Source organism: Brachyhypopomus gauderio, chromosome 1, assembly GCF_052324685.1.
Source record: "Brachyhypopomus gauderio isolate BG-103 chromosome 1, BGAUD_0.2, whole genome shotgun sequence".
Taxonomy (NCBI): Eukaryota; Metazoa; Chordata; class Actinopteri; order Gymnotiformes; family Hypopomidae; genus Brachyhypopomus; species Brachyhypopomus gauderio.
In genome coordinates, this window is record NC_135211.1 from 32415861 (window position 1) to 32442907 (window position 27047).

Genomic DNA, 27047 nt, shown 5'->3' on the forward strand with positions numbered 1-27047 from the left:
GAGAGAGATGGGTTCTTGTTCACAAGTGAGGTAAGGATGAAACGAAAGATTGTCAGGTGGATCGGTGCTGCGGTTGCAGTATTGCGAGGCCGCTGTACTGGGCTGTTGTGGTGAAGAGGGACCCTGAGCTAAAAGGCAAAGCTCTCGATTTACTGATCAATCTATGTTCTGACTCTCACCTATGGTCACAAGCTCTGGGTAGTGACTGAAAGAATGAGATTGCGAATACAAACGGCTGAAATGAGTTTTCTCTGCAGGTTGTCCAGGCTCTGCCTTAGAGATAAGGTACGGAGCACGGTCATCTGGGGGAGGCTCGGAGTAGAGTCGCTACACCTCCACATAGAGAGGAGCCAGTTGAGGTGGTTCGGTCATCTGGTCTGGTTGCCACCTGGGCGCATCCCTAGGGAGGTGCTCCGGGCATGTCCAACTGGGAGGAGACCCCGGAGAAGACCCAGTGCACGCTGGAGGGATTATATCTCTTAGCTGTCCTGGGAATGCCTCAGTATCCCTCCTAGAAGAGCTAGAAGAGGTGGCTGGGGAGAGGGAAATCTGGGCCTCTTTGCTTAGGCTACTGCCTCCGCGACCTGGATAAGAGGGTGAAAATGGATGGATGGATGGATAATCGGAGGGTTTGACTGCATTTCTCTGCATGTACAGAATTTTCACATATTGCTTCCTTCTGTTGCATCATGGAAAAAATGTTTCTGCTTGTCACTGTTGCAGTGTATATGTTGTTCACTAGACATTGTTTATATTTGATGCTTTATACCTACTTGAGGTGAGAATTGTCTAGTGCTCTATGCTGAAGTGTTTATCAGTCCTCATTTGATGAACCTGCTTGACTAAATCAGGGATATAGGTCTCCAGGAAGAGGAAAGAATTCAAATCTCTCCAGCGTGATAGATATCCAGGACTGGGTTTGGAGTTAAACTCTGCAAGGTTTTACATCTACAAGATTTATTTGTAAATTTATTTATAAAACACTTTAAACACAACAATTGTTGACCAAAGTGCTGTCCATTTAGCATACAGAACACAACATAAACATTCTACTTTTAAAAGCCAAAGAATAAAAATGAGTTTTGAGATTAAATTTAAAAACATGCAATGTAGGAGCTAGTCTAACATGTAATGGCAACCCATTCCACAGATTAGGGGCCATGATTGTAAAAGAACAATCACCCCTATGCTTCAGCCGAGATTTAGTAACCACCAAAAGATGCTGACTAGCAGATCTTAAATACCTTACTGAAACATATGGATTCAAAAGCTCAGAAATATACTTTGCAGCAAGTATATGATATTGATTTATACACAAAAAGCTAAATCTTAAAATCAGTCCTCAACAAGAAGCCAGACCAGGGAAGCCAAAACTGGTGAAATATAAATATAATATAAATATGTTCTCGTTTATGCATCCTATAAGAGACAAGCAGCAGCATTTTGAACTAACTGTAACCTGGAGATGGAGGCCTGTCCAACCCCAGCATAATATCTAGAAGAATAAATGAATAACCCTCTCAAGATCCTTAAAAGATAGAAATGGCTTGACCTTAGTTAGCAACTTCAACTGAAAAAAACTAGATTTAATTACAGAATTTCTCCATTTATCTAGTTTTAGCTCACCATTATCACACCAAAAGTTCTCACATAGGGATCAAGAAAACATAAGTCCTTACACTGAGGGGTCTTGGTGATATTATTAGTTCCAAAAATGAATGCTTCAGTTTTTCATTTGTTAAAATGTAGAAATTTTAAAAACAATCAAGCTCTGATATCTTTAACACTAGCTGGACTATGTCCTGGAGATCCTGAAATTTCAGTCTTGCCAGTGTTAAGACAATCTTGCAGCATCTTAATAGAACTTTTATCTCCTTGTAGTGGATGTATATAAATTTGGGTATCATCTGCATAAATATAAAATGAGATACCATATTTCCTCATGATAGAACCCAACGGAAGCATGTATAGTGAGAACAAAATGGGCCCCAAAATGGAATTCCACAAGAGGTGCAGAGGAGTATAAAACATCAATGCCTACAGAAAAACCTCTGTCCGATAAATAAGATCTAAACCACCCCAAGGCAGTTCCATGTATACCAGTACACTGTTCCAACCGAGATATAAGTATAGTGTGGTCCACTGTATCTTTCACGGTGAGGCGGCCCCCTACCGGCCGCCTCTGTCCACAGCGGCTGTTGTTGTTGTTGTTTGGTGACGTCATGTGCGTCCCTCAGGTGGGCGGAGCCCGTGATCCATCTCACCTGAGGGTCGTTTGTTTGCCTATATATGTCTTGTCTTTGTACCAGTTGACCGCTGGTCATTATATCCTTAATTTGGATCTTTTGCATGGGTTTTAGTTTGCACACTTTCTATTAAACCATCCTTTTTCCCTGAGACTTGGCGTGATCGCTTCCTTTTAGTTGCTCACCCCTGCCCGTCACAGAATGACCAGCCACCCTTCGGAAGCCGCCGAGTCTCTTTTTCTTTCTCCTTCGTTCGTGGTCAGGTCTCATGGTAAGTGTTTGTCTGCGTGGTGTTTTGTTTGAAGAGCTCCGCCGTGCTTTTGTGTTTTGTGTGTGTGTGTATGTGTAGCACGGCGAGGACCAGGGCAGTCTGCCCTGAGAAGGCTCTTCGTGTCCGTTGTTTGTTGTGAGAGTTCCGCCGTGCGTTTGTTTATGTTTGGCACGGCGAGGACCAGGGTGTCTGCCTGGGGAAACTCTCTTGTGGTGTCTTGAGTGTGTACGGGTGAACGAGCGGAGGATCTGTGTGCGTGCTCGCCTGTTCCGTGTGAGTGACACGATCACCGCTCGTCACTGTCGCCTCGCTCCCCGTGTGTCTTGTGTTTAATGTGGGGAGCGACTGCGACTCTGAGCGGCGCGTCACTATTATGTGTATGTTGAGCGCGCACGTGTTTGTCCCGTTCGTTTACTGTCTGAGCACTATTTTGTTTGTCTAGTCTTTGCGTGTTCGTTGTGTCCTAGCGTGCTTGTGAAATGTTATTGTTGCTCGTAATTCCACGCATGCTCCTCCCCTTAAATGTGTGTTTGGGGGGGGGACGGCTGTGGTCCCGTGCCACGGGGTATGGCACGGAGGGTGTCTGAGGGGCGTTTGTGTTTTGTGTTTGTATATATGTGTGTGTGTGTGTGTGTGTGTGAGTGTGTTTTCTGTGCAGGTGCTTCTCCTTGGCAGTGTTCCTGGACCTTGTGGGGATCTCCACCTGGCAGGAGCCCCCTTGTGTTGTGGGGTGACCGGAGCCCGGTCATGAAGAGCCCCTCCCTAGAAGGCTGGGGCCCCCGGATGTTAGGGGACCATGGGGCTCCGGTCTGAAAAGCTCCTGCTGAGGAGGGAGATCCTCCCTCCTGCCCGGGGTGACCAGGAGGCCCTTGGGGCTGCTCCCTAGCCCGCGTCGGGGGTGCTCTGGGCCTCGGTCTCTGGCGCTCCTAGGTTGGGTGGAGGAGTCCACCTTGCGATGAGAGGCCCCAGGAGGGGTTGGCTCCCCAGGAGGCTGGGGTGACCCCTAGCAGAAGGCAGGGGTCAGCTCTGGGAGGAGGTAGGTCCAGGAGGTGAAGTAGCCACGCCTTGGAGAAGTAGCCTGCATGCACACACATGCACTAGGGACGAGAGAGGAGCCGTAGCTCCTCGTCCTCACACCGGTGGGGCATGAGGGCCCTGTGACCGACTGGGGTGTGGTTTTGTGTTGTTAACGGCCCGGTCAGTCCAGGGTCCCGCCCGGGGAGGTGAGCTGTTTAATGTTGTGTGTTTTATGTTCCAACTCCCGGACGGCAGGAGGTGTGTTCCTGCCTGTCTCTGCCTTCCTGCCCCTTCGTGTTTTGTGTGCAGCCGCTGTGTGCCACACACCCAGTGGAGAGGAGTGCGGCTTGGTGGGGGGGTCTGTCACGGTGAGGCGGCCCCCTACCGGCCGCCTCTGTCCACAGCGGCTGTTGTTGTTGTTGTTTGGTGACGTCATGTGCGTCCCTCAGGTGGGCGGAGCCCGTGATCCGTCTCACCTGAGGGTCGTTTGTTTGCCTATATATGTCTTGTCTTTGTACCAGTTGACCGCTGGTCATTATATCCTTAATTTGGATCTTTTGCACGGGTTTTGGTTTGCACACTTTCTATTAAACCATGCTTTTTCCCTGAGACTTGGCGTGATCGCTTCCTTTTAGTTGCTCACCCCTGCCCGTCACAGTATCAAAAGCAGCTGTGAGGTCTAGTGTAGCCGAATCCCCTGACTCAGTTATTAAATAGAGATCATTAAAAACCTTTAACAATGCAGATTCCGTAGAATGTAAAGGTTTAAATCCAGGCTGATACATCTCCAAAATTTCATTCCTATCCAGAAAATCCTGGAGCTGTAGAAATACTATTTCCTGCACAACCCTATCCCTAACTCTGCACAGAGCTAACCCCTAACACGAACTCAGCACAGAGCATCCTGCCAATCCATAGATCCTAGGGTTAGGGTTAGGGTTAGGGAGGAAGTGAAAGGTAAGTGCACTCCCACCCCCCCAGCCACAACCCAACACGGAACAGGATATAGAGGAAACCTAACCTGTAACCCTAACACTAACCCTTACTGCAGGGGTCACTGCTTCTGCCTTTGGAGTCTCACAACAGGGTTTTATTCAGAGTTGTTGTTCAGGATTGCCTTCATTCACTCTTGCCTTCATCAATCTTCAAAACCAAAGAATTCTTCTTTCTTGTTGCATGTATGTATGAATTTACTAGTTATGATGAATTTAGTAATGAAAACTGCCACACACTCCGAACACTCAGATACTAACACACAGTTCAATTGGAGTTGCTACCCTAAACTACAGTGTGTCACTATGATACGGGTTTTACCATCAAACCCTAACCCTACTATTTACGTAAATATTAAATGCTGTCTTTAGTATGTATGCTGTCTAGTTTTAGTATGTTACATGTCATACACGTGTAAGTTTCTCTTTTTCTGACTACTTCTCTTCCGTCTCTGTTGCCCCCCCTCCCCCCCAGGTCAGCATTGTGGTGAACAGGCTCTGATTAAGCGGTTCAGGGGAAATGGTGTCCAGTACAAGGCCAAGCTAATAGGGATGGAGGCTGTGTCTGCAGCACGTGGAGACAAACTCTGCCAGGACTCTATGGTGAAGCTAAAGGTAGGGCTCCCGAGGGTTGGGCCGTGGGCCAGAGCTTTAGACAGGCTCTATGGGATACGCAGGACTCACTTCCTGCAGAGGTGCACAGCAGTGTCCGCACACTGATAACAGAAACGGAGTGTCTATTTGCACCCGGGTACAAGTAGCATTTGCCACACAGTGAGGCTATTTTCACCCCTTAATAAAAAAAAAAGAAAGCGAACCGATCTGCGCATGTCTACTAATGAATGCACGGGAGCGAAAAGGCGCAAATTCAAAGGAACCACTGGGAAACGGAGACAGTGGGAAACGGTAAGCAGAATTTGGTTAATAATTATGTATAAAGGTCCATCACTCAATTTAACTCTACATTTTAAGATATATATTTAAGAAATAGTGTGAGAATTATTATCCAACGAACACTGTTGACTGAACACTGATATATTTTTGAGCTAATAGGAGCATTATAGCTAACTTGCAAATGTCATCTTACTTATTTTATGTTCACAGACAATGAAGAAATCTCTTCTAAAACGAAGTTCAGAGGTTAATTCCAGTTAATTCCAGTTTGTGATAAATGTAGCTATATTTTATTTTCTATTCTGTTTATTGTTGATGTAAATGTTTGCCGCTCAAATAACAACGGTCTTTGCACATATATTGTGTATATATGTGTGCTGGTCTCGAAATGAAGTGTGTTCAGGTAATGTCTGTCGCTGTAACGTAGCACGCGCTACAGAGCTTGGAGGCGGACACAAACGCTGAGGAGAGCGAGATTTATTAAGGGGAATTCCAGTCGTTCAAACAGGCAGGGGTCATAACGGGCGAGCCATCCAGGTTTGACAAATAAACAGGCATGACGATACTAATAATTAAACAGGGCACTAAGACACCGAACGAACACTTTAAACCAAACATGGGGTAAACGAACGAACACTTTAAACCAAACACAGGGTAAACGCATACAAACTAGAAAATCAGGCTACGGAAAACACAGACGACTAAGCAATGAAACGAGTAGAACTCAGACCAGGAAACGTAGAACACTGAACAAAGAGCATGAATAACAAGAGCACAAACTAACGAATTAGAACAAAACAACCGATAACCGACATGTGAAACACAGGGACTATAAATACATGGAACTAAACTAGACACAGGTGAAGACAATGATGGGGGGGGACCATGGAGACGGACACGCAGAGAACAACACAGACACGACCAGGAACCCGAAATGACAGTTAGAGCGGGGGCGTAGCCATACGTGACAGTCGCATTGCTATCTTACAAAAACAATTTTGTGCAGTCTATTTTTTGAGTTTTGTGTAAAATTATATAATCTTGTCTTTTTGTTCTCTATTTTTGTGTTGTTTCAGTACACACAAAGGACATGAATGTGTATAACAAGATGTACAGTTGTCCTTTTGAATTAAGGTTTTTGCATGACTGAGTCAATATGCCAGACTTATAATGTAATAACTATTTTATATAAGCTAATATTTGTATTTTCTCCCAAGAAGGAAGAAAAACTAAAGAACATTTGTGAAGGAGACTCCTTCGACAGTTGTGAGGAATTCCAGAGAGCACTGAGTTTATGGAGTGAAGAGGGCTACCATCCAATGCACAAAATTTTAATTCATTTGAACATGATGTAAATAATTGTCACGGTACAGTGGGCCCCCTACTGGTCACCTCCGTCTACAGTGGCAGTTGTGGTGTTATTGTGGTTGTTGTGTACGTCCCTCAGGTGGGCGGAGTCCGCAATCCATCTCACCTGAAGGTCTTGTTGTTTGTCTATATAGGCTATGTCTTGTCTTTGTACCAGTTGACCGCTGGTCATTATATCCTTCATTTGGATCTAAGTCACGGGTTTTGGTTTGCGCACTTTTCCTATTAAACCATCCTTTTTCCCTGAGACTTGGCGTAATCGCTTCCATTTTATTTCTCTCACCCTGCCCGTCACAATAATAATAACCCCAATTCACTTCTTTAAACAATGTACAAACCATCCAGAAAAAAAATGAATAAAAAAGTCAAATCTGTCTTCTGCATTCTGTGTAATTAAATAAAATTAAAGGGGCTGATAATGTACTGACAGGAAGAATATTTGTATACATCATACAATGTGGTGTACATATGAAGGTGCTATAGACAGATATTAACCTGTGTTACATTTTGTTTTAACATTATCATTTATCACTGGCAGTGTATTTTATAATGTAGTATTTAGCGTGATTACTGCCATTAGCGGCAAGTGACTTAGGATAATTAAATTGCTATTTAAATTCTAAGAGCATGGTAAAGAAAAACAAAGAAGAGACTCACAAGTGAAAAACAAAATTCAATAAGAACAAACTGAGGTCCATGCCATAACCCCAAACAAAGGTATCTTCACCTCTTGTAAAATAATTTGTAAGTAAAATGTGTTTTGTCACAAAAGAATACTACTAATCTCTGATAAATCAAAATGTCGGGTGCAAATAGCACACACTGCTGCATATACACGGGTGCAAATAGCACACACTGCTATGTACACCCGGGTGCAAATAGCACACACTGCTGCATATACTCGGGTGCAAATAGCACACACTGCTGCATATACTCGGGTGCAAATAGCACACACTGCTGCATATACTCGGGTGCAAATAACACACACTGCTGCATATACCCGGGTGCAAATAGCATCTGCCTAACAGAAAACCCCCTGCTGTACTCAAGGTAGTTCAACTATGGAATGAATGAATGAATATGCAAAAACCCCTGATTTCCTGTAAGAAGTAAAATGAACAGGATTTTTTAGAGTTTATTCAAATAACAAATGATTCAGCAGCTGTGGGGTCTGTGAATATATTTGTGATTATTTCTGCTTGGGGGGCGTGTGGTCCTTCAGGTGTGTAAAGCCTGGCAGAGAGCAGCAGGCCAGTGAGGACTGTTCTGGTGTAATCTCTCCTTTTCTGGTGTAATCTCTCCTGTTCTGGTGTAATCTCTCCTGTTCTGGTGTAATCTCTCCTTTTCTGGTGTAATCTCTCCTGTTCTGGTGTAATCTCTCCTGTTCTGGTGTAATCTTTGTAAGAGGGGATCACTCTTGTTGGAGAAACTGCGTTATGTATAATGTAGTTCTACATTAAAGAACAATGATTGTGTTTATCCATCCATCCATCCATTATCTGAACCGCTTAATCCTGCTAGTCAGGGTCGGGGGGGGGGGGGGGGGGGGGGGGGGCTGGAGCCAATCCCAACATCTCCGGGCGAAGGTAGGGTACACCATGGGCAGGTCGATTGTGTTTATACTGCAATAATTATTAACTTTCATAATAACTTTTCATAATATCATGACTTTTCCTGTTTTGCATATGTTTCAGTGTGAGGGATTGTGAGTAATTTGCGCAGTGGGGGTCATGGTGGTTAATTTTGGGCTGTACATTTTCTTAATCTGGATGATATTAGGGGAAGCTATAGGGGATTTAATTTAGCCATTATAAATGATTTATTCTTCTCATTCAACAATTAATTTTATTCTGTGACTGGTGCGAGGGAGTCGAGGATGCGAAGACGAGGTGCGTTCACAAGGCTACGTTTTATTCAGCTTGACGCAGGACACATTCACAGCATGTCAAAACAACAGTGGATAAGGCTCAACACAGTACACGCTCACAGCATGCTGAAACAACAAACACACAACAGTTTCCACAAACGATACGCCAAACGATACAAACACACACACTATATACACGTAGCCTAACAAGCACCACGTCAAACACATTAGTCTAACGAGACAAGTGAACACACACACCCAGCCACACCCACGAACATACATATAAAGACATGGACAACATTAACACACGCCCGAAGTGAGGGGTTCGGGGCTGTAGCATGACATAATCTTTATGTATATTGCCACAAAATAATCTAACTTTTTATTATCTTATACAAATCGTAACGGTAAGTGCAATTACATATGATTAAATATTGTAACTGCAGTTTCAACAGTGTCTGCTGAAATGTGGAGAGCGTGTTATTTTTAAATGTGGAGATAGTGTTAATTTTAAATGTGGAGACAGTGTTATTTTTAAAAGGTGTTTAGGCACTAGTAAAAAGCTTCGACATTTTTTCTGATGTGTTTCCTCGTCTCTCTCTCCTTGGTTCTCCTGTCACACAGGGCATTGCTGCCTCGGCACGGTCTCGAGGTCAGCGTAAGCAGCGCGTGTTCCTCAACATCTCCTTCAGTGGGATTCAGATCTACGATGAGAGATCTGGGGTGAGCACTGACCCTAACTCTGTCCGACCTTTTATCAGTTACAAATTTGGCCATCTGAACTCATTCAACTCCATTTTAGGCACCAGCCAGTGAGCTGAAATCCAGATTTAAGTAGAAGTAAGAAATTGTTTATCAATATAATTATAATAGAAATCACTGAAATGTCTTGTGTTCCACATTATGGAGCAAGTAGTCATTTTAATAAATATGATAGTAATTCTGGGGAGAAGCAAAGTCTTAATTTAAATGTTAATTTAATGTGTACTACACTAATAAACTGAAATAAACAAACTCATGTGAACAAATCAGTGAAAGTTCCCTGCTATATGTATTCATGTATGTTTGCTGCTACATATGTAAATGTGTTGACAAGACAATAGGGCTAATAATATCACAACAGCGGCGGCAGAAAGTCTATATAGGGGCTTTTGAATGTAGCCATTATTACAGCTACCAGTGAAATCTGGTAAAGAATAATCTAATATAAAGTATAATTAAATGCTGGTGACTTTGATGTGGATGGTGCTGTAACCCACAGGTGTTACAACACCACCATACTGTCCATGACATCTCCTACATTGCCAGAGACACACGAGACCAGCGAGCCTTCGGCTACATCTGTGGGAAAGCGGGAAACCACAAGTTTGTAGCCATGAAAACGGTTCACTCGGTATTGCACTGCACTACACCCTTATTCCATTAATACTCCATCTGTATACTGAACTACACCCATATTCCATTAATATTCATCTGTATACTTCACTGCACTACATCCTAATTTCATTAATACTCATCTGTATACTGCACTAGACCCTTTTTCCATTAATACTCGTCTGTAATGGCACTCCATGCTTTCGTTCCACTGTACCATCACACATGAGAGCCTATCTGAGTCCTTATTGGCTCTTACACTTTCCGTCCCTGCCTGGCGTCCCTGCCTGGTGTTGCTTCCTACCTGCTGTACCTTCTAGGGCAGAGGTCACCAACAGGCGGACCGCGGTCCAGATCCAGACCCGAACGCAGTCCTGTCCAGACCCAATCTCATTCCTGATTAACTGTGCAAATTTCTATTTCCGTGGTCCGCAACCAATGGACCTCGGTCTGGATACGGACCCAAATGCCAATTGTCGGGTCCGTATCCGGGAGAATTAATTTTAAACCAGAGGATTTATTTCAGAGCTATTGAAAAAACACTCCGTCACAAGTGTTACGTCGGGATTTGCAAGGTGCTCTCCAGAGTCAGCTCAGACAGACAGGTCTCCGTGAAGCACAGGGCAGTTCTTGTTGGTTTTGTTCAGCAGACATAGTTCCTCAGTTTTGCTGCTGAGAGAGGTTGGAGAGGAATAATGACAGTAAAGGTGTGCGAAGCCCATGCCGTCTCAGACGAACCAACGCGCCAGCACGTCTGTGTCTGCATCTGCTCTTCCAGCGTCTTCTAGCGAGGCGAAGCAGGGTCAGCACGGCCGTTGTGAACATCTCCACACATTCTGAAGTTTCTTGAATACGTTTGACGTAGGATAGACAACATTAATTAACTAAAACAAACACCACACGGAGGAGCTAGTCACCCTGGTTGCCATCCTCAGCGCCATCTTGAAGGATTATCCAAGTTTATATGACTGAAGCGTTATTCTGGAACATGATCCCGGAGTTCTGGTACTGAACTGCATTTCTACTGTGTGCTGATAGGCGGAGCCTCTGATCCTGGAGCTGCATGACCTCTTTACACTCATCTATGACATCACACAGCGAGAGGAAGAGGAGAGAGCTTGGAAAGAAAAGCATTGTGAGCAGGCAATCTACCAGGTACACACACACACACACACACACACACACACACACACACACATGCATATACACTCTCACTCTAACCCTAACCCTAAATGATGGTAGGTTCCATTTCCCCTGGAAAACTGGAATGGACCACCCATTAGCACTTTTAAATGCAATAGCTCAAGAACACTGTCGACTTCAATTGTTGAGTTCTACATTTGACTCCTCTGGTTCTGTTCACTGTTTCTTTCATGTGCCTTGATCCACCACTGAAACAGGTGATTCTTGAGGATGACACCGATGACCCAGTGTACCAGGTAGGCAGGATTCAAAGCTCTACTGTAACACCAAACTTCAAACCAAAAACAAAACCTGCTTCTGCAGCTCTGGTTCTGGTTCTGTGATTTAAGAGACTGCACTCTTCACCCTGGCACAGCTGTCTCACATGTCCTTACATCAGGCATAAACAGAAAATCATGCAGTTCAGTGTTGTGACCCTTTAGAATTGGATCTCTCGTTCCAGTGTCCTGCTTCACCATTCCAGTAGTACAGTACTTATAGTACGTGGCTACCATAGTTCAATTTCATGCACAGAATGTGCAGCCATGTTGTATGTTACTGTCAGCCATATACAGCACCAGCTGATGAACTGTGACTATTCACAAGCTGCAGCAGCTCAGAAATGGGTGGAGATTATATCAGTACCCCATAGATGTTAGTTTGTAGTATATAGTTAGGATAGTTTTATATTATATTATTTGAGACGTTTCCTTGTCTTAATTAGACTAGTCTTAATTAAACTTCTTATGCTGCCACTATTTATTTAAAGTGATCAGGTTTTGGAAATGGAGCTGATTTACAGCACAATTCGTTTCATTTTGTAGCCTGTCTTGTTAGCATGATAGCATGTGCCCAGTGATGAACCCCCATCTGTTTGTATAGCTCCACCCACACACTCACTCACTCACTCACTAACACACCCCCCCCCCTCTCTCTCTCTCTCTCCCTGCTTCTTCGTGCTGCATCACTCCTAGTATATTGTGTTTGAAGCTGGACACGAGGCTCTCTGTGGCGCTCTTTCAGAGGAGAACATTTACCAGGTACTCTACCAAGCCCCTCCCTTCCCTGCCCAAGACTTGTTTTCAGGGTTAGTGGTCTACAGGGGATGCTGATTTCACTCTCAGTGAGGTGTTTGTTACTTACTGCTGCTGCTTTATTTAAAAGAAAAAGACTAACGAAGGAAAAATGATGAAATGACTAAAAATGTCTGTCTGGGCAGGAGGGACTATTTGTTAATGATCTGCTAAAACCTTTAGGTCCCATCAAGTCAGCAGAAAGAAGGAATCTATGATGTTCCAAAAAGGCAATTTATGACTGTAGGTGGATCTATTCCTTCATTACTGCCCTCCCTGTCCCTACATCACCACACTCACCCACTCCCCATACTCACCACTCAAACCCCACTCCCAATCCTCACCACTCAAACCCCACTCACCACTCAAACCACACTCACCACTCAAATTCTCACTCATTTCCTGTTTTGCTCCACTTTGGACGTCTTTCAGAATGTCAGTGAGTTGGACCTGTTTGGACACATGGCTACTCCTCCAGACACCCTCTCGGTGAGTGCTCACCCTAACCCTCTCGATGTGTGCTAACCTTAACCCTCGGTGAGTGCTCACCCTAACTGGTTCTCTCCTATATTCTGAGTACAATTTTCCATTGAGCCGGTCGCTCCAGAACTGACATGAAAGTGTCCGACTGGCATTACCCTAGAGTTCCCCAAAAGGCCAAGCCCAAACCAGCTCTGCCTGGAGTGTTTATTTTAAAAAATGAATGGTTGTAAAGTGGTTTTGAATTTCAATAAATGTTTATACTTTATAGATGAATCTTTCATTACCTTCTTCTAGTAAAATATTTTAAGCTGTCTAATCAGTTTTCTTGTGCTAGTTGCTCTGTCAGGCTGCTTTGTTGAGTAAGGTTAGATCTGACTACTAACCCTAGGGTCAAATCTGACTAATAAATCGGTCTGATATTCAGATGCCTGCTTCTCCCGCGAATATATTGGATTCTGGCCGCCAGCGGCAACAGCGCCAAACACAGCTGATCGCTCATCTCAGTCCCCCTTCAGGTAAACCTGGCAACCACACCGGAAAAGTGTGGACTTGCAAAATGAGATCAGACTGCACTGTTGGATAGGTTAATACTGTCTGGTGTTGGATAGGTTAACACTGTCTGGTGTTGGATAGGTTAACACTGTCTGGTGTTGATGATGGTCTTTAACTTTAAAATGAGAATCCATAAGAGTATTATTACATTCCATGATATAGGCCTACTTCTCAATATCCCATCTGTTATGTTGGGTAACACTATCAAATGGGTTATATAAGTAATTTAACAATCATTTGGTATAGTTTCCTATATGTATTAGATGAATTAGTCTTGCACTAGATCTATATTGTATTCTGCATTTAATATGCCCTGTCTGTTTGTGCATCTCCCCAGTCCCTGTCTCATTTGTCCTGTTTGTCCCACATGTCTTTCCTCTCTCACTTCTATCCTGTCTCAGGTCACATGACAGTGGGGGTGGAGCCAGTGGCTTGCTGGGCCCAGCAGTCTCGTGGGGTCCCAGCTGCTCTGCTGGCATTTGGGGCTCCACAGCGGTGGCCCTTAGTTCCAGCCCAGATGGCTGGCATGGCGGGGCATCCCCTTCCAGCTGCCGCCATGTTCCAGGGATTGGTGCCCATAGCAACTGTGCGACATCAGGCACGCCAGCCTTCTACACCCTCGGCCATAACCAGCCCACACCATACAGCTCACTCTGACTCCCACACGTTAGACCAAACCCTCCCCACTACAAACCCCCCTGCCCACACAGTGGACTCCACCTCCCCCACTACAAACCCAACTGCCCACACAGTGGACTCCACCCCCCCCACTACAAACCCAACTGCCCACACAGTGGACTCCACCCTCTCCACTACAAACCCAACTGCCCACACAGTGGACTCCACCCTCTCTACTACAACCCCCCCTGGCAACACAGTGGACTCTGACCACACAGAGCAGCATCAACTCAACTCAACATCAACTCTACGCACAGAGGCAGGTTAGTGTTAGTGTTGCGTGCACACAGGCAGGTTAGTGTTAGATGCACACAGGCACAGTTAGGAGCTGAACAAACTTGCTGTAGTGTCTGCTGTTGTGAGCTTGACCTCCCAGGGGACTTCTGTAGTCACCCTTCTACAATATGGCTGCAATATAACTAACCCTAACCCTCCTGCAATATATATAACTGCTAATCATAGAGGGGTGACTTCAGATCACAGAGGGGTCACTCTAGATCAGGGGTGCCCAACCTTTTTTTAACCAAGATCTACTTTTGAAGTTGATGGCATGCTGAGATCTACCGAGTCAAAAACAAGGGCCGGGCAATAATTTAAACAAAGAACCCCAATCACAGTTCAAATGTAATTGTTTTTTTATTTGCACAGGTGGAGAATAAGACGTAAATCCAACAAATGAGGAAATGATCAATGCATCAAAAATAGGTTGTCAGAACAGAACAAGAACTTAACAGCATCTCTATCTCTCATCCACATACACACACACCCCCCAAAACTACAGAAAAAAGCAGTCAAAAAACTCCAGAAAAGGCTGGGCAGTCAAAAAACCCAAATCTAAATAAAAAAACAATTCCACAGATTCACACACGCGCGCACACACACACACACACACACACACACACACAAAATAACTCTAGAAAAGATAACTTCAAAGCAGCGAGAATGCTAAACTTCACTGGGCAGTGGCACTGGCAGGGAAACCGGCAGATGGATTTAAATTCAACTGGAAAACTGATAAAAATCGGAACATACTTTTCTAAGTATATGGATATGAATATGTGTAATTCAAGATAGTAACATACTCTTCTAAGTCCACTCGTACTTTCACTCGTGATGAAAGTAATAATTTTTTTATTTTTTTGCTTCCGCCATTATCTCTGCAGCTGTCACTTCGATCGTCTTCGCGCTATAGAGTCCCTGGTTACAACCTAGCAACCATGGCAAACCATACCCAGCATTCATCAGAAAAGCAAAAGGTTGTGTAAATAATTAATTTTATTTTTGTATCTTATTATTATGAAAATACATACTGGCCTCTCATGAACGATGGTTTTATTAATGCATAAGCACGACATCAGTTTCCACTCCTACGCAGACGACACTCAGCTATATTTATCGGCAAAACCAGATGATTTTGGCGTAAACAGTAAAATCGAGAAATATGTAGAGATAAAACATTGGATGGCGTATAACTTTCTAGCACTAAATCCCGATAAAACAGCTAATAATAGTCGGGTCTAGGGCCGCGAGAGACAAGATACGTAATGTAGCATTGAATCTACATTCTTTTACTATAACCCCCAGCACAGAGGTAAAGAACTTGGGCGTCACAATAGACCCAGATCTCTCGTTCGATACACACATTAATAATATAACTAGGTGTAACACAGGCAATGAGGTGTACCAATTTAGCCCAGGACAATCACAGCAACCTGGCAAAACCACCTCACCCCGGTATACACCCCCAATCACTTGGGCAACCCTTCCCCACTCGCAGGGGTCTCAACTGAATGAGCAGAGACGGCAACCAAGTAGAGGGCAACAATAACAATGTTTATTTTAAAATAAAAATAACAAACAATCTCCAGGCTACTGTGGTGGGCACGCAACCCCAGTGGAGGGCTTCACCCTAAAACATGGAACAATAGTTCACAGCAAATTATTATGTGCAATAAAACCACCACACTCTAATAAAGTCAAATAACCCCACACAACCACTGCAAACTATCACACAACCCCCACACTGTACCGCATTCCACCAACAGCACCTTTGGAGAAAATAAACAAAGAACGAAAAAACAACAACATTACTATCCAAGTTATTAAATGTCACAGAATAAAAGCTACAATTATTTATTCTAGTTAAAAATATACTCTTCCGTCAGCTTCCAATCTCGCTTAGGAAGTGAGATTACTCAAGGCTCATGATACAACGACACCAATTGACATCAGAATACAGGGCAGAAATAATGGTCAATAACAATAAAATTGTACCATACAAAGGACAAACAAGCGGACACAAAAAAAAAAAACAATATAACAAAACAGCGACTGGTGCTGATGTAACTTCAAACACTTGTTCACTGGGACCGGTCTGTTGTCAGCAGGTAGTGCTATGGTATTCCTCTGCTAGGAATTCATGTCTAATGAAATAAAAATTATATCAGTATGAATAAATCTAATAATTACATTTACAGACACTACAAATTCCCAGCATACCAACCTAGAACGCGTCAGGCTTGTTACGACCGTCTTGTTTCCCCAATTCATAAAGTCTCTTGACACTGTATTAAAAATGTGCTCTTCTAAAACTCTCTGGAACAGCTTTCGATCTATAAAACGTTAACCAACACATCAGTTTAGTAATATACAACCTTAGCAATACCGCAAATCTCTAAGGTGAACTTACTCAATAAAATCCAGACACAGCGCCGAGCTCAAACCACCGATATGCACCACACCAAACACCAAATCATTCTTCCGCAGGCCTGGCAGAATATAAAGGCACGACCAATCAGTGAATTACGTCGCTACTGCCGTACTGCGCATGACGAACGTCAACCCCCGACACTGTGGGTGTTGCCACTAAACGGTCTGGAGGGGAACTGAATGCCATTAGACGGGTCCTACCTGTCACATAGGGTAGCGTTCTTCCACTTACGCAACATTGCTAAAATTAGAAACATATTAAATACTAGTGATGCGGAAAAACTAATTAATGCATTCATATCCTCTCGTTTAGATTATTGCAACAGTCTCCTGGCTGGATGCTCTGGTAAATTAATAAACAAACTCCAGCTGGTTCAGAACGCAGCAGCACGAGTTTTAACAAAAACTAAAAAGTTTGATCACATTAGTCCCGTACTATCGTCATTACACTGGCTGCCAATTAGATTCCATATTGACTATAAAATACTTTTATTAACATATAAAACACTGCACGGCTTAGCTCCAGACTATCTTAGTGAGCTTGTTGAACAATATAACCCAGCACGTTCACTTCGCTCACAGGGCGCAGGGTTATTAACTGTTCCTAGGGTCAAAAAGATCACAGCAGGTGGAAGAGCCTTTTCTTTTAAAACTCCACAATTGTGGAATAATCTTCCTGCTTCTATTCGGGACTCAGACACGGTCTCAATGTTCAAATCTCGACTAAAAACTTATCTGTTTACTTTGGCCTTTGATTAATCTGTTACATATTTACCACATCACGTATCTCTTTTTCTCCAAGGTTCACCTGGGGAGTAACACTGCAGTCGGAGCCTACAATACCTGCATCACTGCTCCGACATGGAATGAAAGCCTGGTGTTCATCAACAGGCATTTACAGTGACAATATCAAAACCCAGAACTTTCATTTTTACTTAGTCTGATTGTGTGATTTGTGTGTGACTTGTGTATTTGTCTGTATTTGTGTAATTTGTGTGTTAAAGGACCGCCCAATGGAGGATGGGTTCCCTTTTGAGTCTTGGTTCTCCCGAGGTTTCTTCCTTTTCCCCACCATCATAGGGAGTTTTTCCTCACCACTGTCGCCTTTGGCTTGCTCATTAGGGTTCTGGACCCATAGTATTGTTAACCTTGTAAATCCTGTAAAGCTGCTTTGTGACAACTTGAGTTGTTAAAAGCGCTATACAAATAAACTTTGATTTGATTAATGTTTTTTTGTGTCCGAGCCTTAAATACATGGTTACATGGTAAAACCTGGTTTATACTTGACGCGTCGCAAGCGGCGCGAGGGTCCGCGTGGCGAAAATGACGTAATCGCAATGGCTCCATCCGTGCGCGAGGGCCGCGCGCTGTCGGTTCGCGAGGTCATGCACCTCTCGAATTTTGTAACTTCGCGCGCGCTGCGCCTCAGCGCAATGAACAAAGTCATGTTTTCAGTGTTCATACACCTTTATAAGGTGGAATTCAAGCACTTGTATGTCACTTTCAAGGTCCATTTCAATATTTCCCAGCATGTTAAACTTAATTAAGTTAAATATTTATACCTATACTCGAAATGATTCGAAATAATTCACTTTTTATCACATTATTTAATGGTTGTTTATTTTAAAAACATCTTTTTTAAAACAATCTTAACGTCTTCACGTTCTCTTCAAGTTTCGTCCTGGAATTACAAGAGGCTCGTATTTGTTAACGTAATACAAGAGAACTATTCAGTCAGACCGATATTTGTTGTGAAACGAAGTAGTTACAATTTCAAGCATTTTTACTTTACTTTAGCCTAAAGTAAGTACTTTAACCTAAATTCCATCACTTTTCAAACCTGAAACACACTGAAACACAAAGCAACATTAAAATTGGTCAGGTAAATGTTCATTCCCCTGTTTTGAGGGGTGTTTCTACCACATGTGTTTCGGACAAAACACCTATCATTTCGGAGAACACTGCAGTCACGCTCGCGAAAGTATAAACACCTCCACCGTTCACTCGCGAAAGTATAAACCAGGCTTAACACTTCACGCGATCGACTGAAACTCCGCCCGCGATCGACTGGTAGATCGCGATCGACTGGTTGGGCACCCCTGCTCTAGATCATAGAGACAAATTTTTAACCAATCCTGTGGGTGGGTAGGTGGGGCTTTTGACTAATCCTGTGCATGGGTGGGCGGGGCTTTTAACCAATCCTGTGGGTGGGTAGGCAGGGCTTTTAACAAATCCTGTGGGTAGCTAGGCGGGGCTTTTGTCAAATCCTGTGGGTTGGTAGGCGGGGCTTTTGACTAATCCTGTGGGTGAGTAGGCGGGGCTTTTAAATAATCCTGTTGGTGGCCCCTGTTACTTTTTGGCTCCAATGTTGAATTTTTTATTTCAATCTTAGATTACCCATCATATTGCCATTCCTAGGCAATTCTTATCTTATTGTTATTATTGTTGTTGTAGACAGTGGTCACTGCAGCTCTGTGAAGACCCATACCCATACCACTTTATTTATAAAAGCACTTTAAAAACAACAATAAAGCTGACCAAAGTGCTGTACACAATACAAAGCAGAGAACAGGGAAAGTAATTAAAATGACACAAGGATATAAAACAAACACAAACAGTTAAACAGTCTGAGTCATTATGCTGATTTAAAAGCCAAGTCATAAAAATATGTTTTTAAATGGGTTTTAAAAACACTGAGTGAGGGAGCGTGCCTGATGCACTGCGGTAACTCATTCCAAAGCTTTGGAGCTATGCATGCAAACGCTCGATCCCCTCTAAGTTTGCGATGCGTCTTTGGAACAGTTAAAAGCATCTGGTCAGCTGATCTAAGGGACCGAGATGGAACATATGGATGTAAAAGTTCAGATAGGTAGCATGGGGCAAGTCCATTAAGAGATTTAAAAGCAAATACCAGTATTTTAAAATGGATTCTTAAGTGAATTGGGAGCCAGTGAAGAGCAGCTAAAATTGGCGTGATGTGCTCTCGCCTTCTTGTACCAGTTAAAAAACGGGCCGCGGTGTTCTGCACTAGCTGTAGACGGGTCATGGAGGCCTGACTTATTCCAGTCAATAGTGAGTTACAATAGTCCAGGCGAGATGTTATAAAAGCATGTATTACTGTTTCCAGATTACGTCTAGAGAGTAGAGGTTTGATTTTTGATAATCTCCTCAGCTGAAAAAAGCAAGCTTTAACCACAGCGTTTACCTGGGCATCCAACATTAACATAGGATCCATTTTTACACCCAAATTTGTCACAATGTGTTTTTCAAACAATGCCAGAGATGAGAGGTCAACACAAGGAATGCTGCTTGTATCACTAGGTCTAAACAACATGATTTCTGTTTTTTTCTCATTCAAACTGAGAAAATTTATTGACATCCATCCTCTGACGTCCATAAGGCAGTCAAGGAGAGGCTGGGCCGAATGTGAACCAATACCTTTCAATTGGAAGTAGATTTGGCAGTCGTCCGCATAACAATGAAAAGGAATACCATACTTCCGAAAAATTGTTCCAAGTGGCAGCATATATATGGAGAACAAGAGAGGTCCCAAAACGGAACCCTGCGGAACACCCCAAGGGAGGTCGACTGAGTCTGACTCACAGTCACCAATGCTGACACAAAACCTTCTATCAGAAAGGTATGATTTGAACCACCTGAGCGCTACGCCTGTAACACCCGCACTTTGCTCCAGCCTAGAGATGAGTATCTCATGGTCCACTGTGTCAAAAGCAGCTGTCAAATCTAAAAGCACCAGTACCACACAGTCACCAGAGTCAGTTGCTAGCAAGATGTCATTAAAAACCCTTAGCAGGGCAGACTCTGTGCTGTGGTGGGTTTTGAAACCAGACTGAAACACCTCCGTAATTGCATGCTCATCAAGGAAGGACTTCAGTTGAGCAAAAACAATCTTTTCCATGATTTTTGACACAAAAGGAAGTTTAGAGACTGGCCTAAAATTTGATAACACAGCCGAATCTAGGCCCGGTTTCTTCAACAAAGGCTGCACCACAGCATATTTAAAACTACTTTGCACCACACTAAAGGTCAAACTACTATTAATAATTTTAAGGATAAATGAACCAATAGTAGGAAAGGCTTCTTTAACAAGCCAGGCAGGGGCAACATCCAAAGGGGAGCCGGTTGGCTTTAAACTGGTAACCAGCTGTTCTAAAAAAGATGGTGAAACTGGCTCAAAGTGGTCAAAACTAACAGTACAGGATCTTGGAATAGATGGATCCTGAACAGGTGAAGAAATTGAAGCCCTAGTGCTTATTATCCAGAAAAAAGTGAAGGAATCTGTCACATGTTTCTCTGGACGTCTCCAGATGGCACGGTTCTTGAGCATTTAATACCGAGCTCAGAGTGTTAAAAAGCACTCGGGGATTTTGAGAGTTTGAAACAATTATATTGGAAAGAAATTTTGACCTAGATGCTTTGACAGTCTTTTGATAAAATTGCAATTTTTCTCTCAGTAACTCCAGATGAACAATTAATCTCTCCTTTTTCCACCTCCGTTCAGCTTTCCTGCACTCCCGTCTGATGTTACGAGTATGTTCATTTAACCAAGGCTCTGATCTGGGCTTTACACGCTTGGTTTTTAATGGAGCTACAGAGTCCAGAACAGTTCGACAAAGTGAATTAAAATGAATGGTCAGATCCTCTGTACTAGCGGCCATAGAAACGTTTGAGTTTAACTCGTGATTAAAAGCAGCGGAAAAATGAACAGCAGTGGAGGGTTTAAAAACACGGAAGCGCCGTACAGGAGCGCATTTTTTAACAGGTTGACCATGATTAATAAAATCAAATAATACAGGCATATGATCCGAGAACACTGCATCACCAACTTTCACATTCTGGACAGATAAAACAGAGGATAAAACGAGATCCAGTGTGTGCCCACACACCTGTGTGGGACCATTTACAAATTGGGTCAGGTTAAAAGAGTCCACCAAGTCTAAAAAATCCTTCACCAGAGGCTTCTCGGGGCAACAAACGTGAATATTAAAGTCCCCGACCATTAAAAGTTGGTCATATTTAGGCATGATCTCAGCCAATAGATCTGAAAAATCACTTATAAAGTTTTTATTATATTTTGGTGGACGATAAACCACCGCACAGAGAAGTGCAGGAGAGTGACCCAACTCAAAGAGGCTCAGTTCAAAACTGGAGTATGAGACTGCTGGTGACAACTGCTTACAGTCAAAGTTTGATTTAAAAACGAACACTAAACCTCCGCCACGACCCGAGAGCCTCAGAGAATTGAAGAAAGTGTAGTCAGGCGGCAGCAGTTCAGTAAAAGCACTAGACTCACCGGGAGACAGTCAAGTTTCAGTCACAAACAGAAAATCCAGATCGTGAGAGGTAATGAAATCCCTTAAAATAAAAGTTTTGTTCGTTAAGGATCTGGCGTTCACCAGACCCATCTTAAAATTATTCAGAACCACAGTTGCAAGCGAAGCGCGCTTCAGGTGCCGTAGGTTCTGGAAGTTCACGCCTCGCTGCCGCCTGCGTATGTAAGAGCGCGGAGTTCGAAAAACTTGATCCAAGCCAACAACCGGTACCAACCAGGATTTGACAGGATCCAAAGTGTGCCACAATGCATGAGAGTGTAAATCAGGATCAGTATGCGCTTGAAACGCCCTGGAAGCGGCCAAATAGCCTTTAAGCTTCACCAGCTGCCCACCGCGTTTACCCCGGCGTCTGTGACGCCTCCTCCGGCGAGGTAGATCCGGAGGACGGCAGAGAAAAGCCGGGACTCCCGACAAGAGCGGAGGTAAATAATCCTGTTCTTGATGGTGGTACTGCCCGAGGTTTTGGGCATACCCACGAAGCTTCAGTAGTGTTTGACGATCATATACAAGTAGCGATTTGACATTTTCTAAAACACAAAGGAGTAGCACAAACAACAGAATAAGGAGCGACCGACGGCGTGCCGTACACAGAGGCGCCATCTTTTCCCTTTTCCCCCGAGGCTAAGACGAGGGCTATGAGAAGAAAGCAGAACTCTGGAATAACCAAAACATCAGTGTGAAGACTAACCATGTAAACAAATACACTAAATAAACAGGCGTGATATCTGGTACAGACATGGGAATATTACAGTGAACTATGTGTAATTAAAATGAAAGTTCTGTACAACATGCAGCCTTGATAGCATGTTGAATAGTTGTTCATCTTAAATTCTGAACTGTTTTAAAAAATATTTATTTTGATTAATAATTAGGTGCTTATATTTATATTATATTATATAGAACGTGTAAGTTCTGAGTTATAAAAGAATAAAAATGTCAGTGTGTTGATTTTTGGTTGAGAAATCACTGGTCAAATCTTCATATTCTGACTATAAAGTTACAAAGTATTCATAACAAGGGATGAATCATGTGGGCCAAATAATGGCCTTGCCTGTCTAAAAAATGAAGTTATTGTATTTTCAGTAATATGATTAAAATTACAGAATGTTTAGATGGTAAACTTCACACACAAACACTAATTAGTTTAACCGTATACTGCAGATTCACACGCCCGGTGGCCATTTTTAAAAATTCCTTTCATAGTTCAATTTAAAACTATATATCTCAAGTTGTACATATAGGAAAATTATCATTCATGGCTCAAACTGAAGTAGACAGTTGGGAGAACATATTGATTCACTACAATATCATATTAACATAATTTGGTTTATTTTAGAGCCTCTATTACAGATGCTAATATGCCAGGAATGTCAAAAATGCTGACTTGAACATGAACATGACTGGAATGTATATTCACATAGTTATTCAATTCAGGTATCAGAAATTACAATACATTTCGCTAGGGTCTTTTCTAACAACACAGAAAAAATGGAGCAAATCTATGCAAGTATTGCAAAGTTATTCCACTTTGTTCCAAGGTATGTCAAGCTCAACATTCCAATGTCCAAGTATGCCACACCCGGTACACACCATTAGCCAACTATGCTAACATTCTAACTAATTCCTTACACGAAACCGAGGAGCTACGACAAACAACAACGTTGGACATATTACAGAAAGACCAGAAAATTCCAACGAAGATATTCCATGTCAAATTATGAACAGTACCTTATGATATTTATGTCAAATATAGTCCGACAGGCTAAGCTAAGCTTACGTCGCCAACTCCGCTAGCATCCGACACGATACAGAGTACTCCAGCACTTAAATGCTCCAATACTGTTTATAATCTAATGTTTAGTATTAGATTATATATTTTGTACAAAATCGCTTATGTAAAATTATGTTGAACGTACGTTGAATCGCGTCGTAGCCAGTGTTCAGTCTCACTTCCGGGTTGGCAAAAATTCCGAAAATTGTTCATATATTCCATAAAAAGTAATCCTTTGATTTTATGTTCAAAAGTATCCACAATCAGAATAAAAACGAACAAAATGTGTTGAGTGTGTAAAATGGAGACAAATTAAGTATTATATCGCGATCGATTCTTAGTGTTGACTTGTAACTTCCGCAGTAGCCCAACTCAAAAGTAGCCCAAAAAACCACACCCTGCGACCCTAGAATTTTTACCCGCAGAAGGATTTTCAAACAAGCCCAATTTGGCGTGAAAATCGCGAACCTGGCAACCTGGCCCACATTGGAAATGACAAGGGATTTTCCGAAGCCTAGTGTAAAAGAAATCATCCACCAATCATGACAAATGAGGGCTGGTTAGCTTCAGAAGGAAGTAAACTATTGGTTCAATCACTTCTAAGGCGCCAGATTGTCTCAGTAGGCTGATTGGTGAGCCCACATCCCCCACCCCCCATCGCACCTCGCCGGTGAGAGGTTATAAAACCTGTCAAGTCACTACCCCCCTTCAGACCAATAAAAACCACTCAAATCAAAGCAGAACCCCTGCAGCTTTGTAATAAGAGGTCAAATCAGCTTTCAAAACGCTTCGGTGACGCTTAGGGGGCATATTTGTCGGAGCGTCTCATCCAGCAAGTGGATTACGCAAAATTTTGCAGTGAGGTGAGCAAGCTTTTTAAGGTATTTAACCACAACGGATCTACGATGTTAAGGTCTTAAATTAAAGCCTTATTAGTATATGATTTTTAGGTGACAAAACATTAAGACATCTCACATCATAAATATGTTTTTTAAACGGATATGTTGGGAGACCCCCCCGCGGGGTGCACTTTTGTCACCAACTTCAAAGCCGGATATCTCGCGATCAGCTGCATGTAGACGTCTAAAACTCGGTAGGAATGTAGATGGGATAGAGAATTTTGAATTTATCGCTTTTGTTCAGAGATTCATGAATGTTTAATATGTTTTATAAGGCCATAAAGGAGCTGAGCCCGCTGGCGGGCCCACTAGGGGGCGCTTCTGCAGAAATAATAATAATAATATTTTATTTACTGATGGCAAGTTTCATGGCACTCAAGGACACCTTACAACAGTTAATAAATTAAAATCAGACAAACTATATATTCAATTACTTTCAGACAGAAAAATATAAGACATACAGGACATACAGGGAGAAGTGAAAATGAGGAGTCAGAGGTATGGTAATGTGAATAGGTGGGTTTTAAGCCGAGATTTGAAGGTAGATAGACAGTCAGTATTGCGGATTTGAGTAGGAAGGGTAGCTAAAGGCTCTAGCTCCCACAGTAGACAAACGGACTGGAGGGAGAGTGAGCTGGCCGGCTGACGAGGATCGGAGGGTACGAGCAGGACAGTATGCTTTAAGGAGATCAGCGATATAAGAAGGAGCAAGTCCATGTAGAGCTTTGAATGTAGTTAGTAGGATTTTATACTGGATCCGGTAGTTAACAGGGAGCCAGTGGAGCTCTTTAAAGAAAGGGGTGATATGTTCAGAGATAGGAGACCTGGAGATAGAGGTCTGCACTCCCGCGGTAATCCCGCGGGTCCCGCGGGACCCGACAGAATATCTTGCGGCGCGGGACAGAATTTAATTGTTATTGGCGGGAGCGGGAGTTGAATTAGTCCAGGCGATGCGGGAGCGGGACCACATATACTTGTAGAAAAATCCCGCAAATTAATAGTCTAGAAAATTATAATAATAACAACGCAATGATTTCCATGCATAAGGAACAGGACGAAAACAACTAATCATTCAGTAAGTAAGCAATAAACTAATTCAAAATATTGGCTAAGCAACTGATCACGTGAACATGAAGTGTGCGTCATTTTGTCATTTTGATACAGAAATGGCAGAGACTGTAGACCAGGGGTCGGCAACCTTTGAGACATGGAATGCCAACTTTAACATTTTTCCAGTCAATGAGTATGCCACTATGGCAGCGAGTTTAAATTGTTGACCGAGGAGGGGGGGAGATGTAAATCGAAACAAAAAGTATTATATCGCGATCGATCGCCAAGTTTAAACTCCTCCGCCGTTCGCGCGAGGTGTGCGTGCGGAATATATATTTTTGCTGATGCTGGTCCAGCGTGTCGCGTGCCAGTGACTATGCCTCGGTGTGCCAATGGTGGCACGCGTGCCATAGGTTGCCGACCCCTGCTGTAGACGGTCAACCAGTTTCAGCTGTGGAAAATTCTATTAAAACAGGCGAATACACCACAATTAAGCCAACTACAGGAAAGTCTGATGTATGGAAGTCATATTCCATTGTAATTAATGGAGATGGAAATCGGCTTGTTGTGATACATGTCAGAAAGTGTTGGTGTACGTCACCTAACGGGATGTGTTTGGACTGTGGTAAGAAATGGGACAGCGCGATCCATCGCTATATTGCTGTTTTAATAAATACATAAGAAAATTTCAAGTACTAAATCTAATTAATTCAATTCATATTAGGATTGCGGGCGGGGGCGACAGAAATGTGTATGTGGTGGGCGGGTGCGGGATTAAAACAAGCGATTTTTTGGCCGGTGTGGGCGGGAGCGGGATTAAAACAAGCAGGTGCGGGCGGGAGCGGGATTAAAACAAGCGATTTTTTGGGGGGAGCGGGTCTAAAACAAGCGAGAGCGGGATTTAAAAAGCAGTCCCGCGCAGACCTCTACCTGGAGATAATCCTAGCTGCTGAATTTTGAACTAACTGGAGTTTATGTATATATTTCTGAGGTAGGCCATAAAGAATAGAACCATTCTTTTGCTTGGTCTAAACAGTTTACCAGGGAGGAGGGCGGGAGAGTATCATTGGGTTTGGTGGAGAGGTAAAGCTGGGTGTCGTCAGCATAACAATGAAAATGTATTTTGAATTTCCTAAATATTTACAAACAATTGGGAGAAGATAGATTATGAATAGGAGAGGTCCGAGAACAGAGCCCTGCGGAATGCCACAAGTGACTTTGGATAAAGACGACTGGTAATTCTTGAGGCGGATGAACTGGGAACGAT

General features: G+C 43.0%; 1 protein-coding gene and 1 long non-coding RNA gene across 4 annotated transcripts in view; one reads left to right on the forward strand and one right to left on the reverse strand.

The window, feature by feature from the left end:
• LOC143517611 (disabled homolog 1-like) overlaps positions 1 to 17930 on the forward strand; it is a 24729-nt gene extending 6799 nt beyond the window's left edge. The window contains exons 2-13 of one of the 3 annotated variants that reach the window (XR_013131996.1): positions 5002 to 5141; positions 9280 to 9378; positions 9917 to 10048; positions 11068 to 11184; positions 11430 to 11468; positions 12186 to 12251; positions 12468 to 12527; positions 12717 to 12773; positions 13192 to 13282; positions 13721 to 14260; positions 15161 to 15253; positions 17509 to 17930. Coding sequence is in view for 2 of the 3 variants with exons in the window: in XM_077010330.1 (XP_076866445.1) it covers positions 5002 to 5141; positions 9280 to 9378; positions 9917 to 10048; positions 11068 to 11184; positions 11430 to 11468; positions 12186 to 12251; positions 12468 to 12527; positions 12717 to 12773; positions 13192 to 13282; positions 13721 to 14260; positions 17509 to 17525 (1358 nt within the window). In the remaining variant the exon portion in view is untranslated. Of the gene's footprint in view, positions 1 to 5001; positions 5142 to 9279; positions 9379 to 9916; positions 10049 to 11067; positions 11185 to 11429; positions 11469 to 12185; positions 12252 to 12467; positions 12528 to 12716; positions 12774 to 13191; positions 13283 to 13656; positions 14261 to 15160; positions 15254 to 17508 lie in introns of those variants that run through there. The other 2 variants (XM_077010330.1, XM_077010336.1) reach the window with 2 other exon arrangements.
• Positions 14217 to 16770, reverse strand: LOC143517646 (uncharacterized). The gene is made up of 3 exons (XR_013132006.1): positions 16687 to 16770; positions 16501 to 16609; positions 14217 to 16420 (listed from the first exon to the last, which is right to left on the reverse strand). It is a non-coding gene; the product is annotated as an uncharacterized LOC143517646 (long non-coding RNA).
• Positions 17931 to 27047: the final 9117 nt, after the last annotated feature.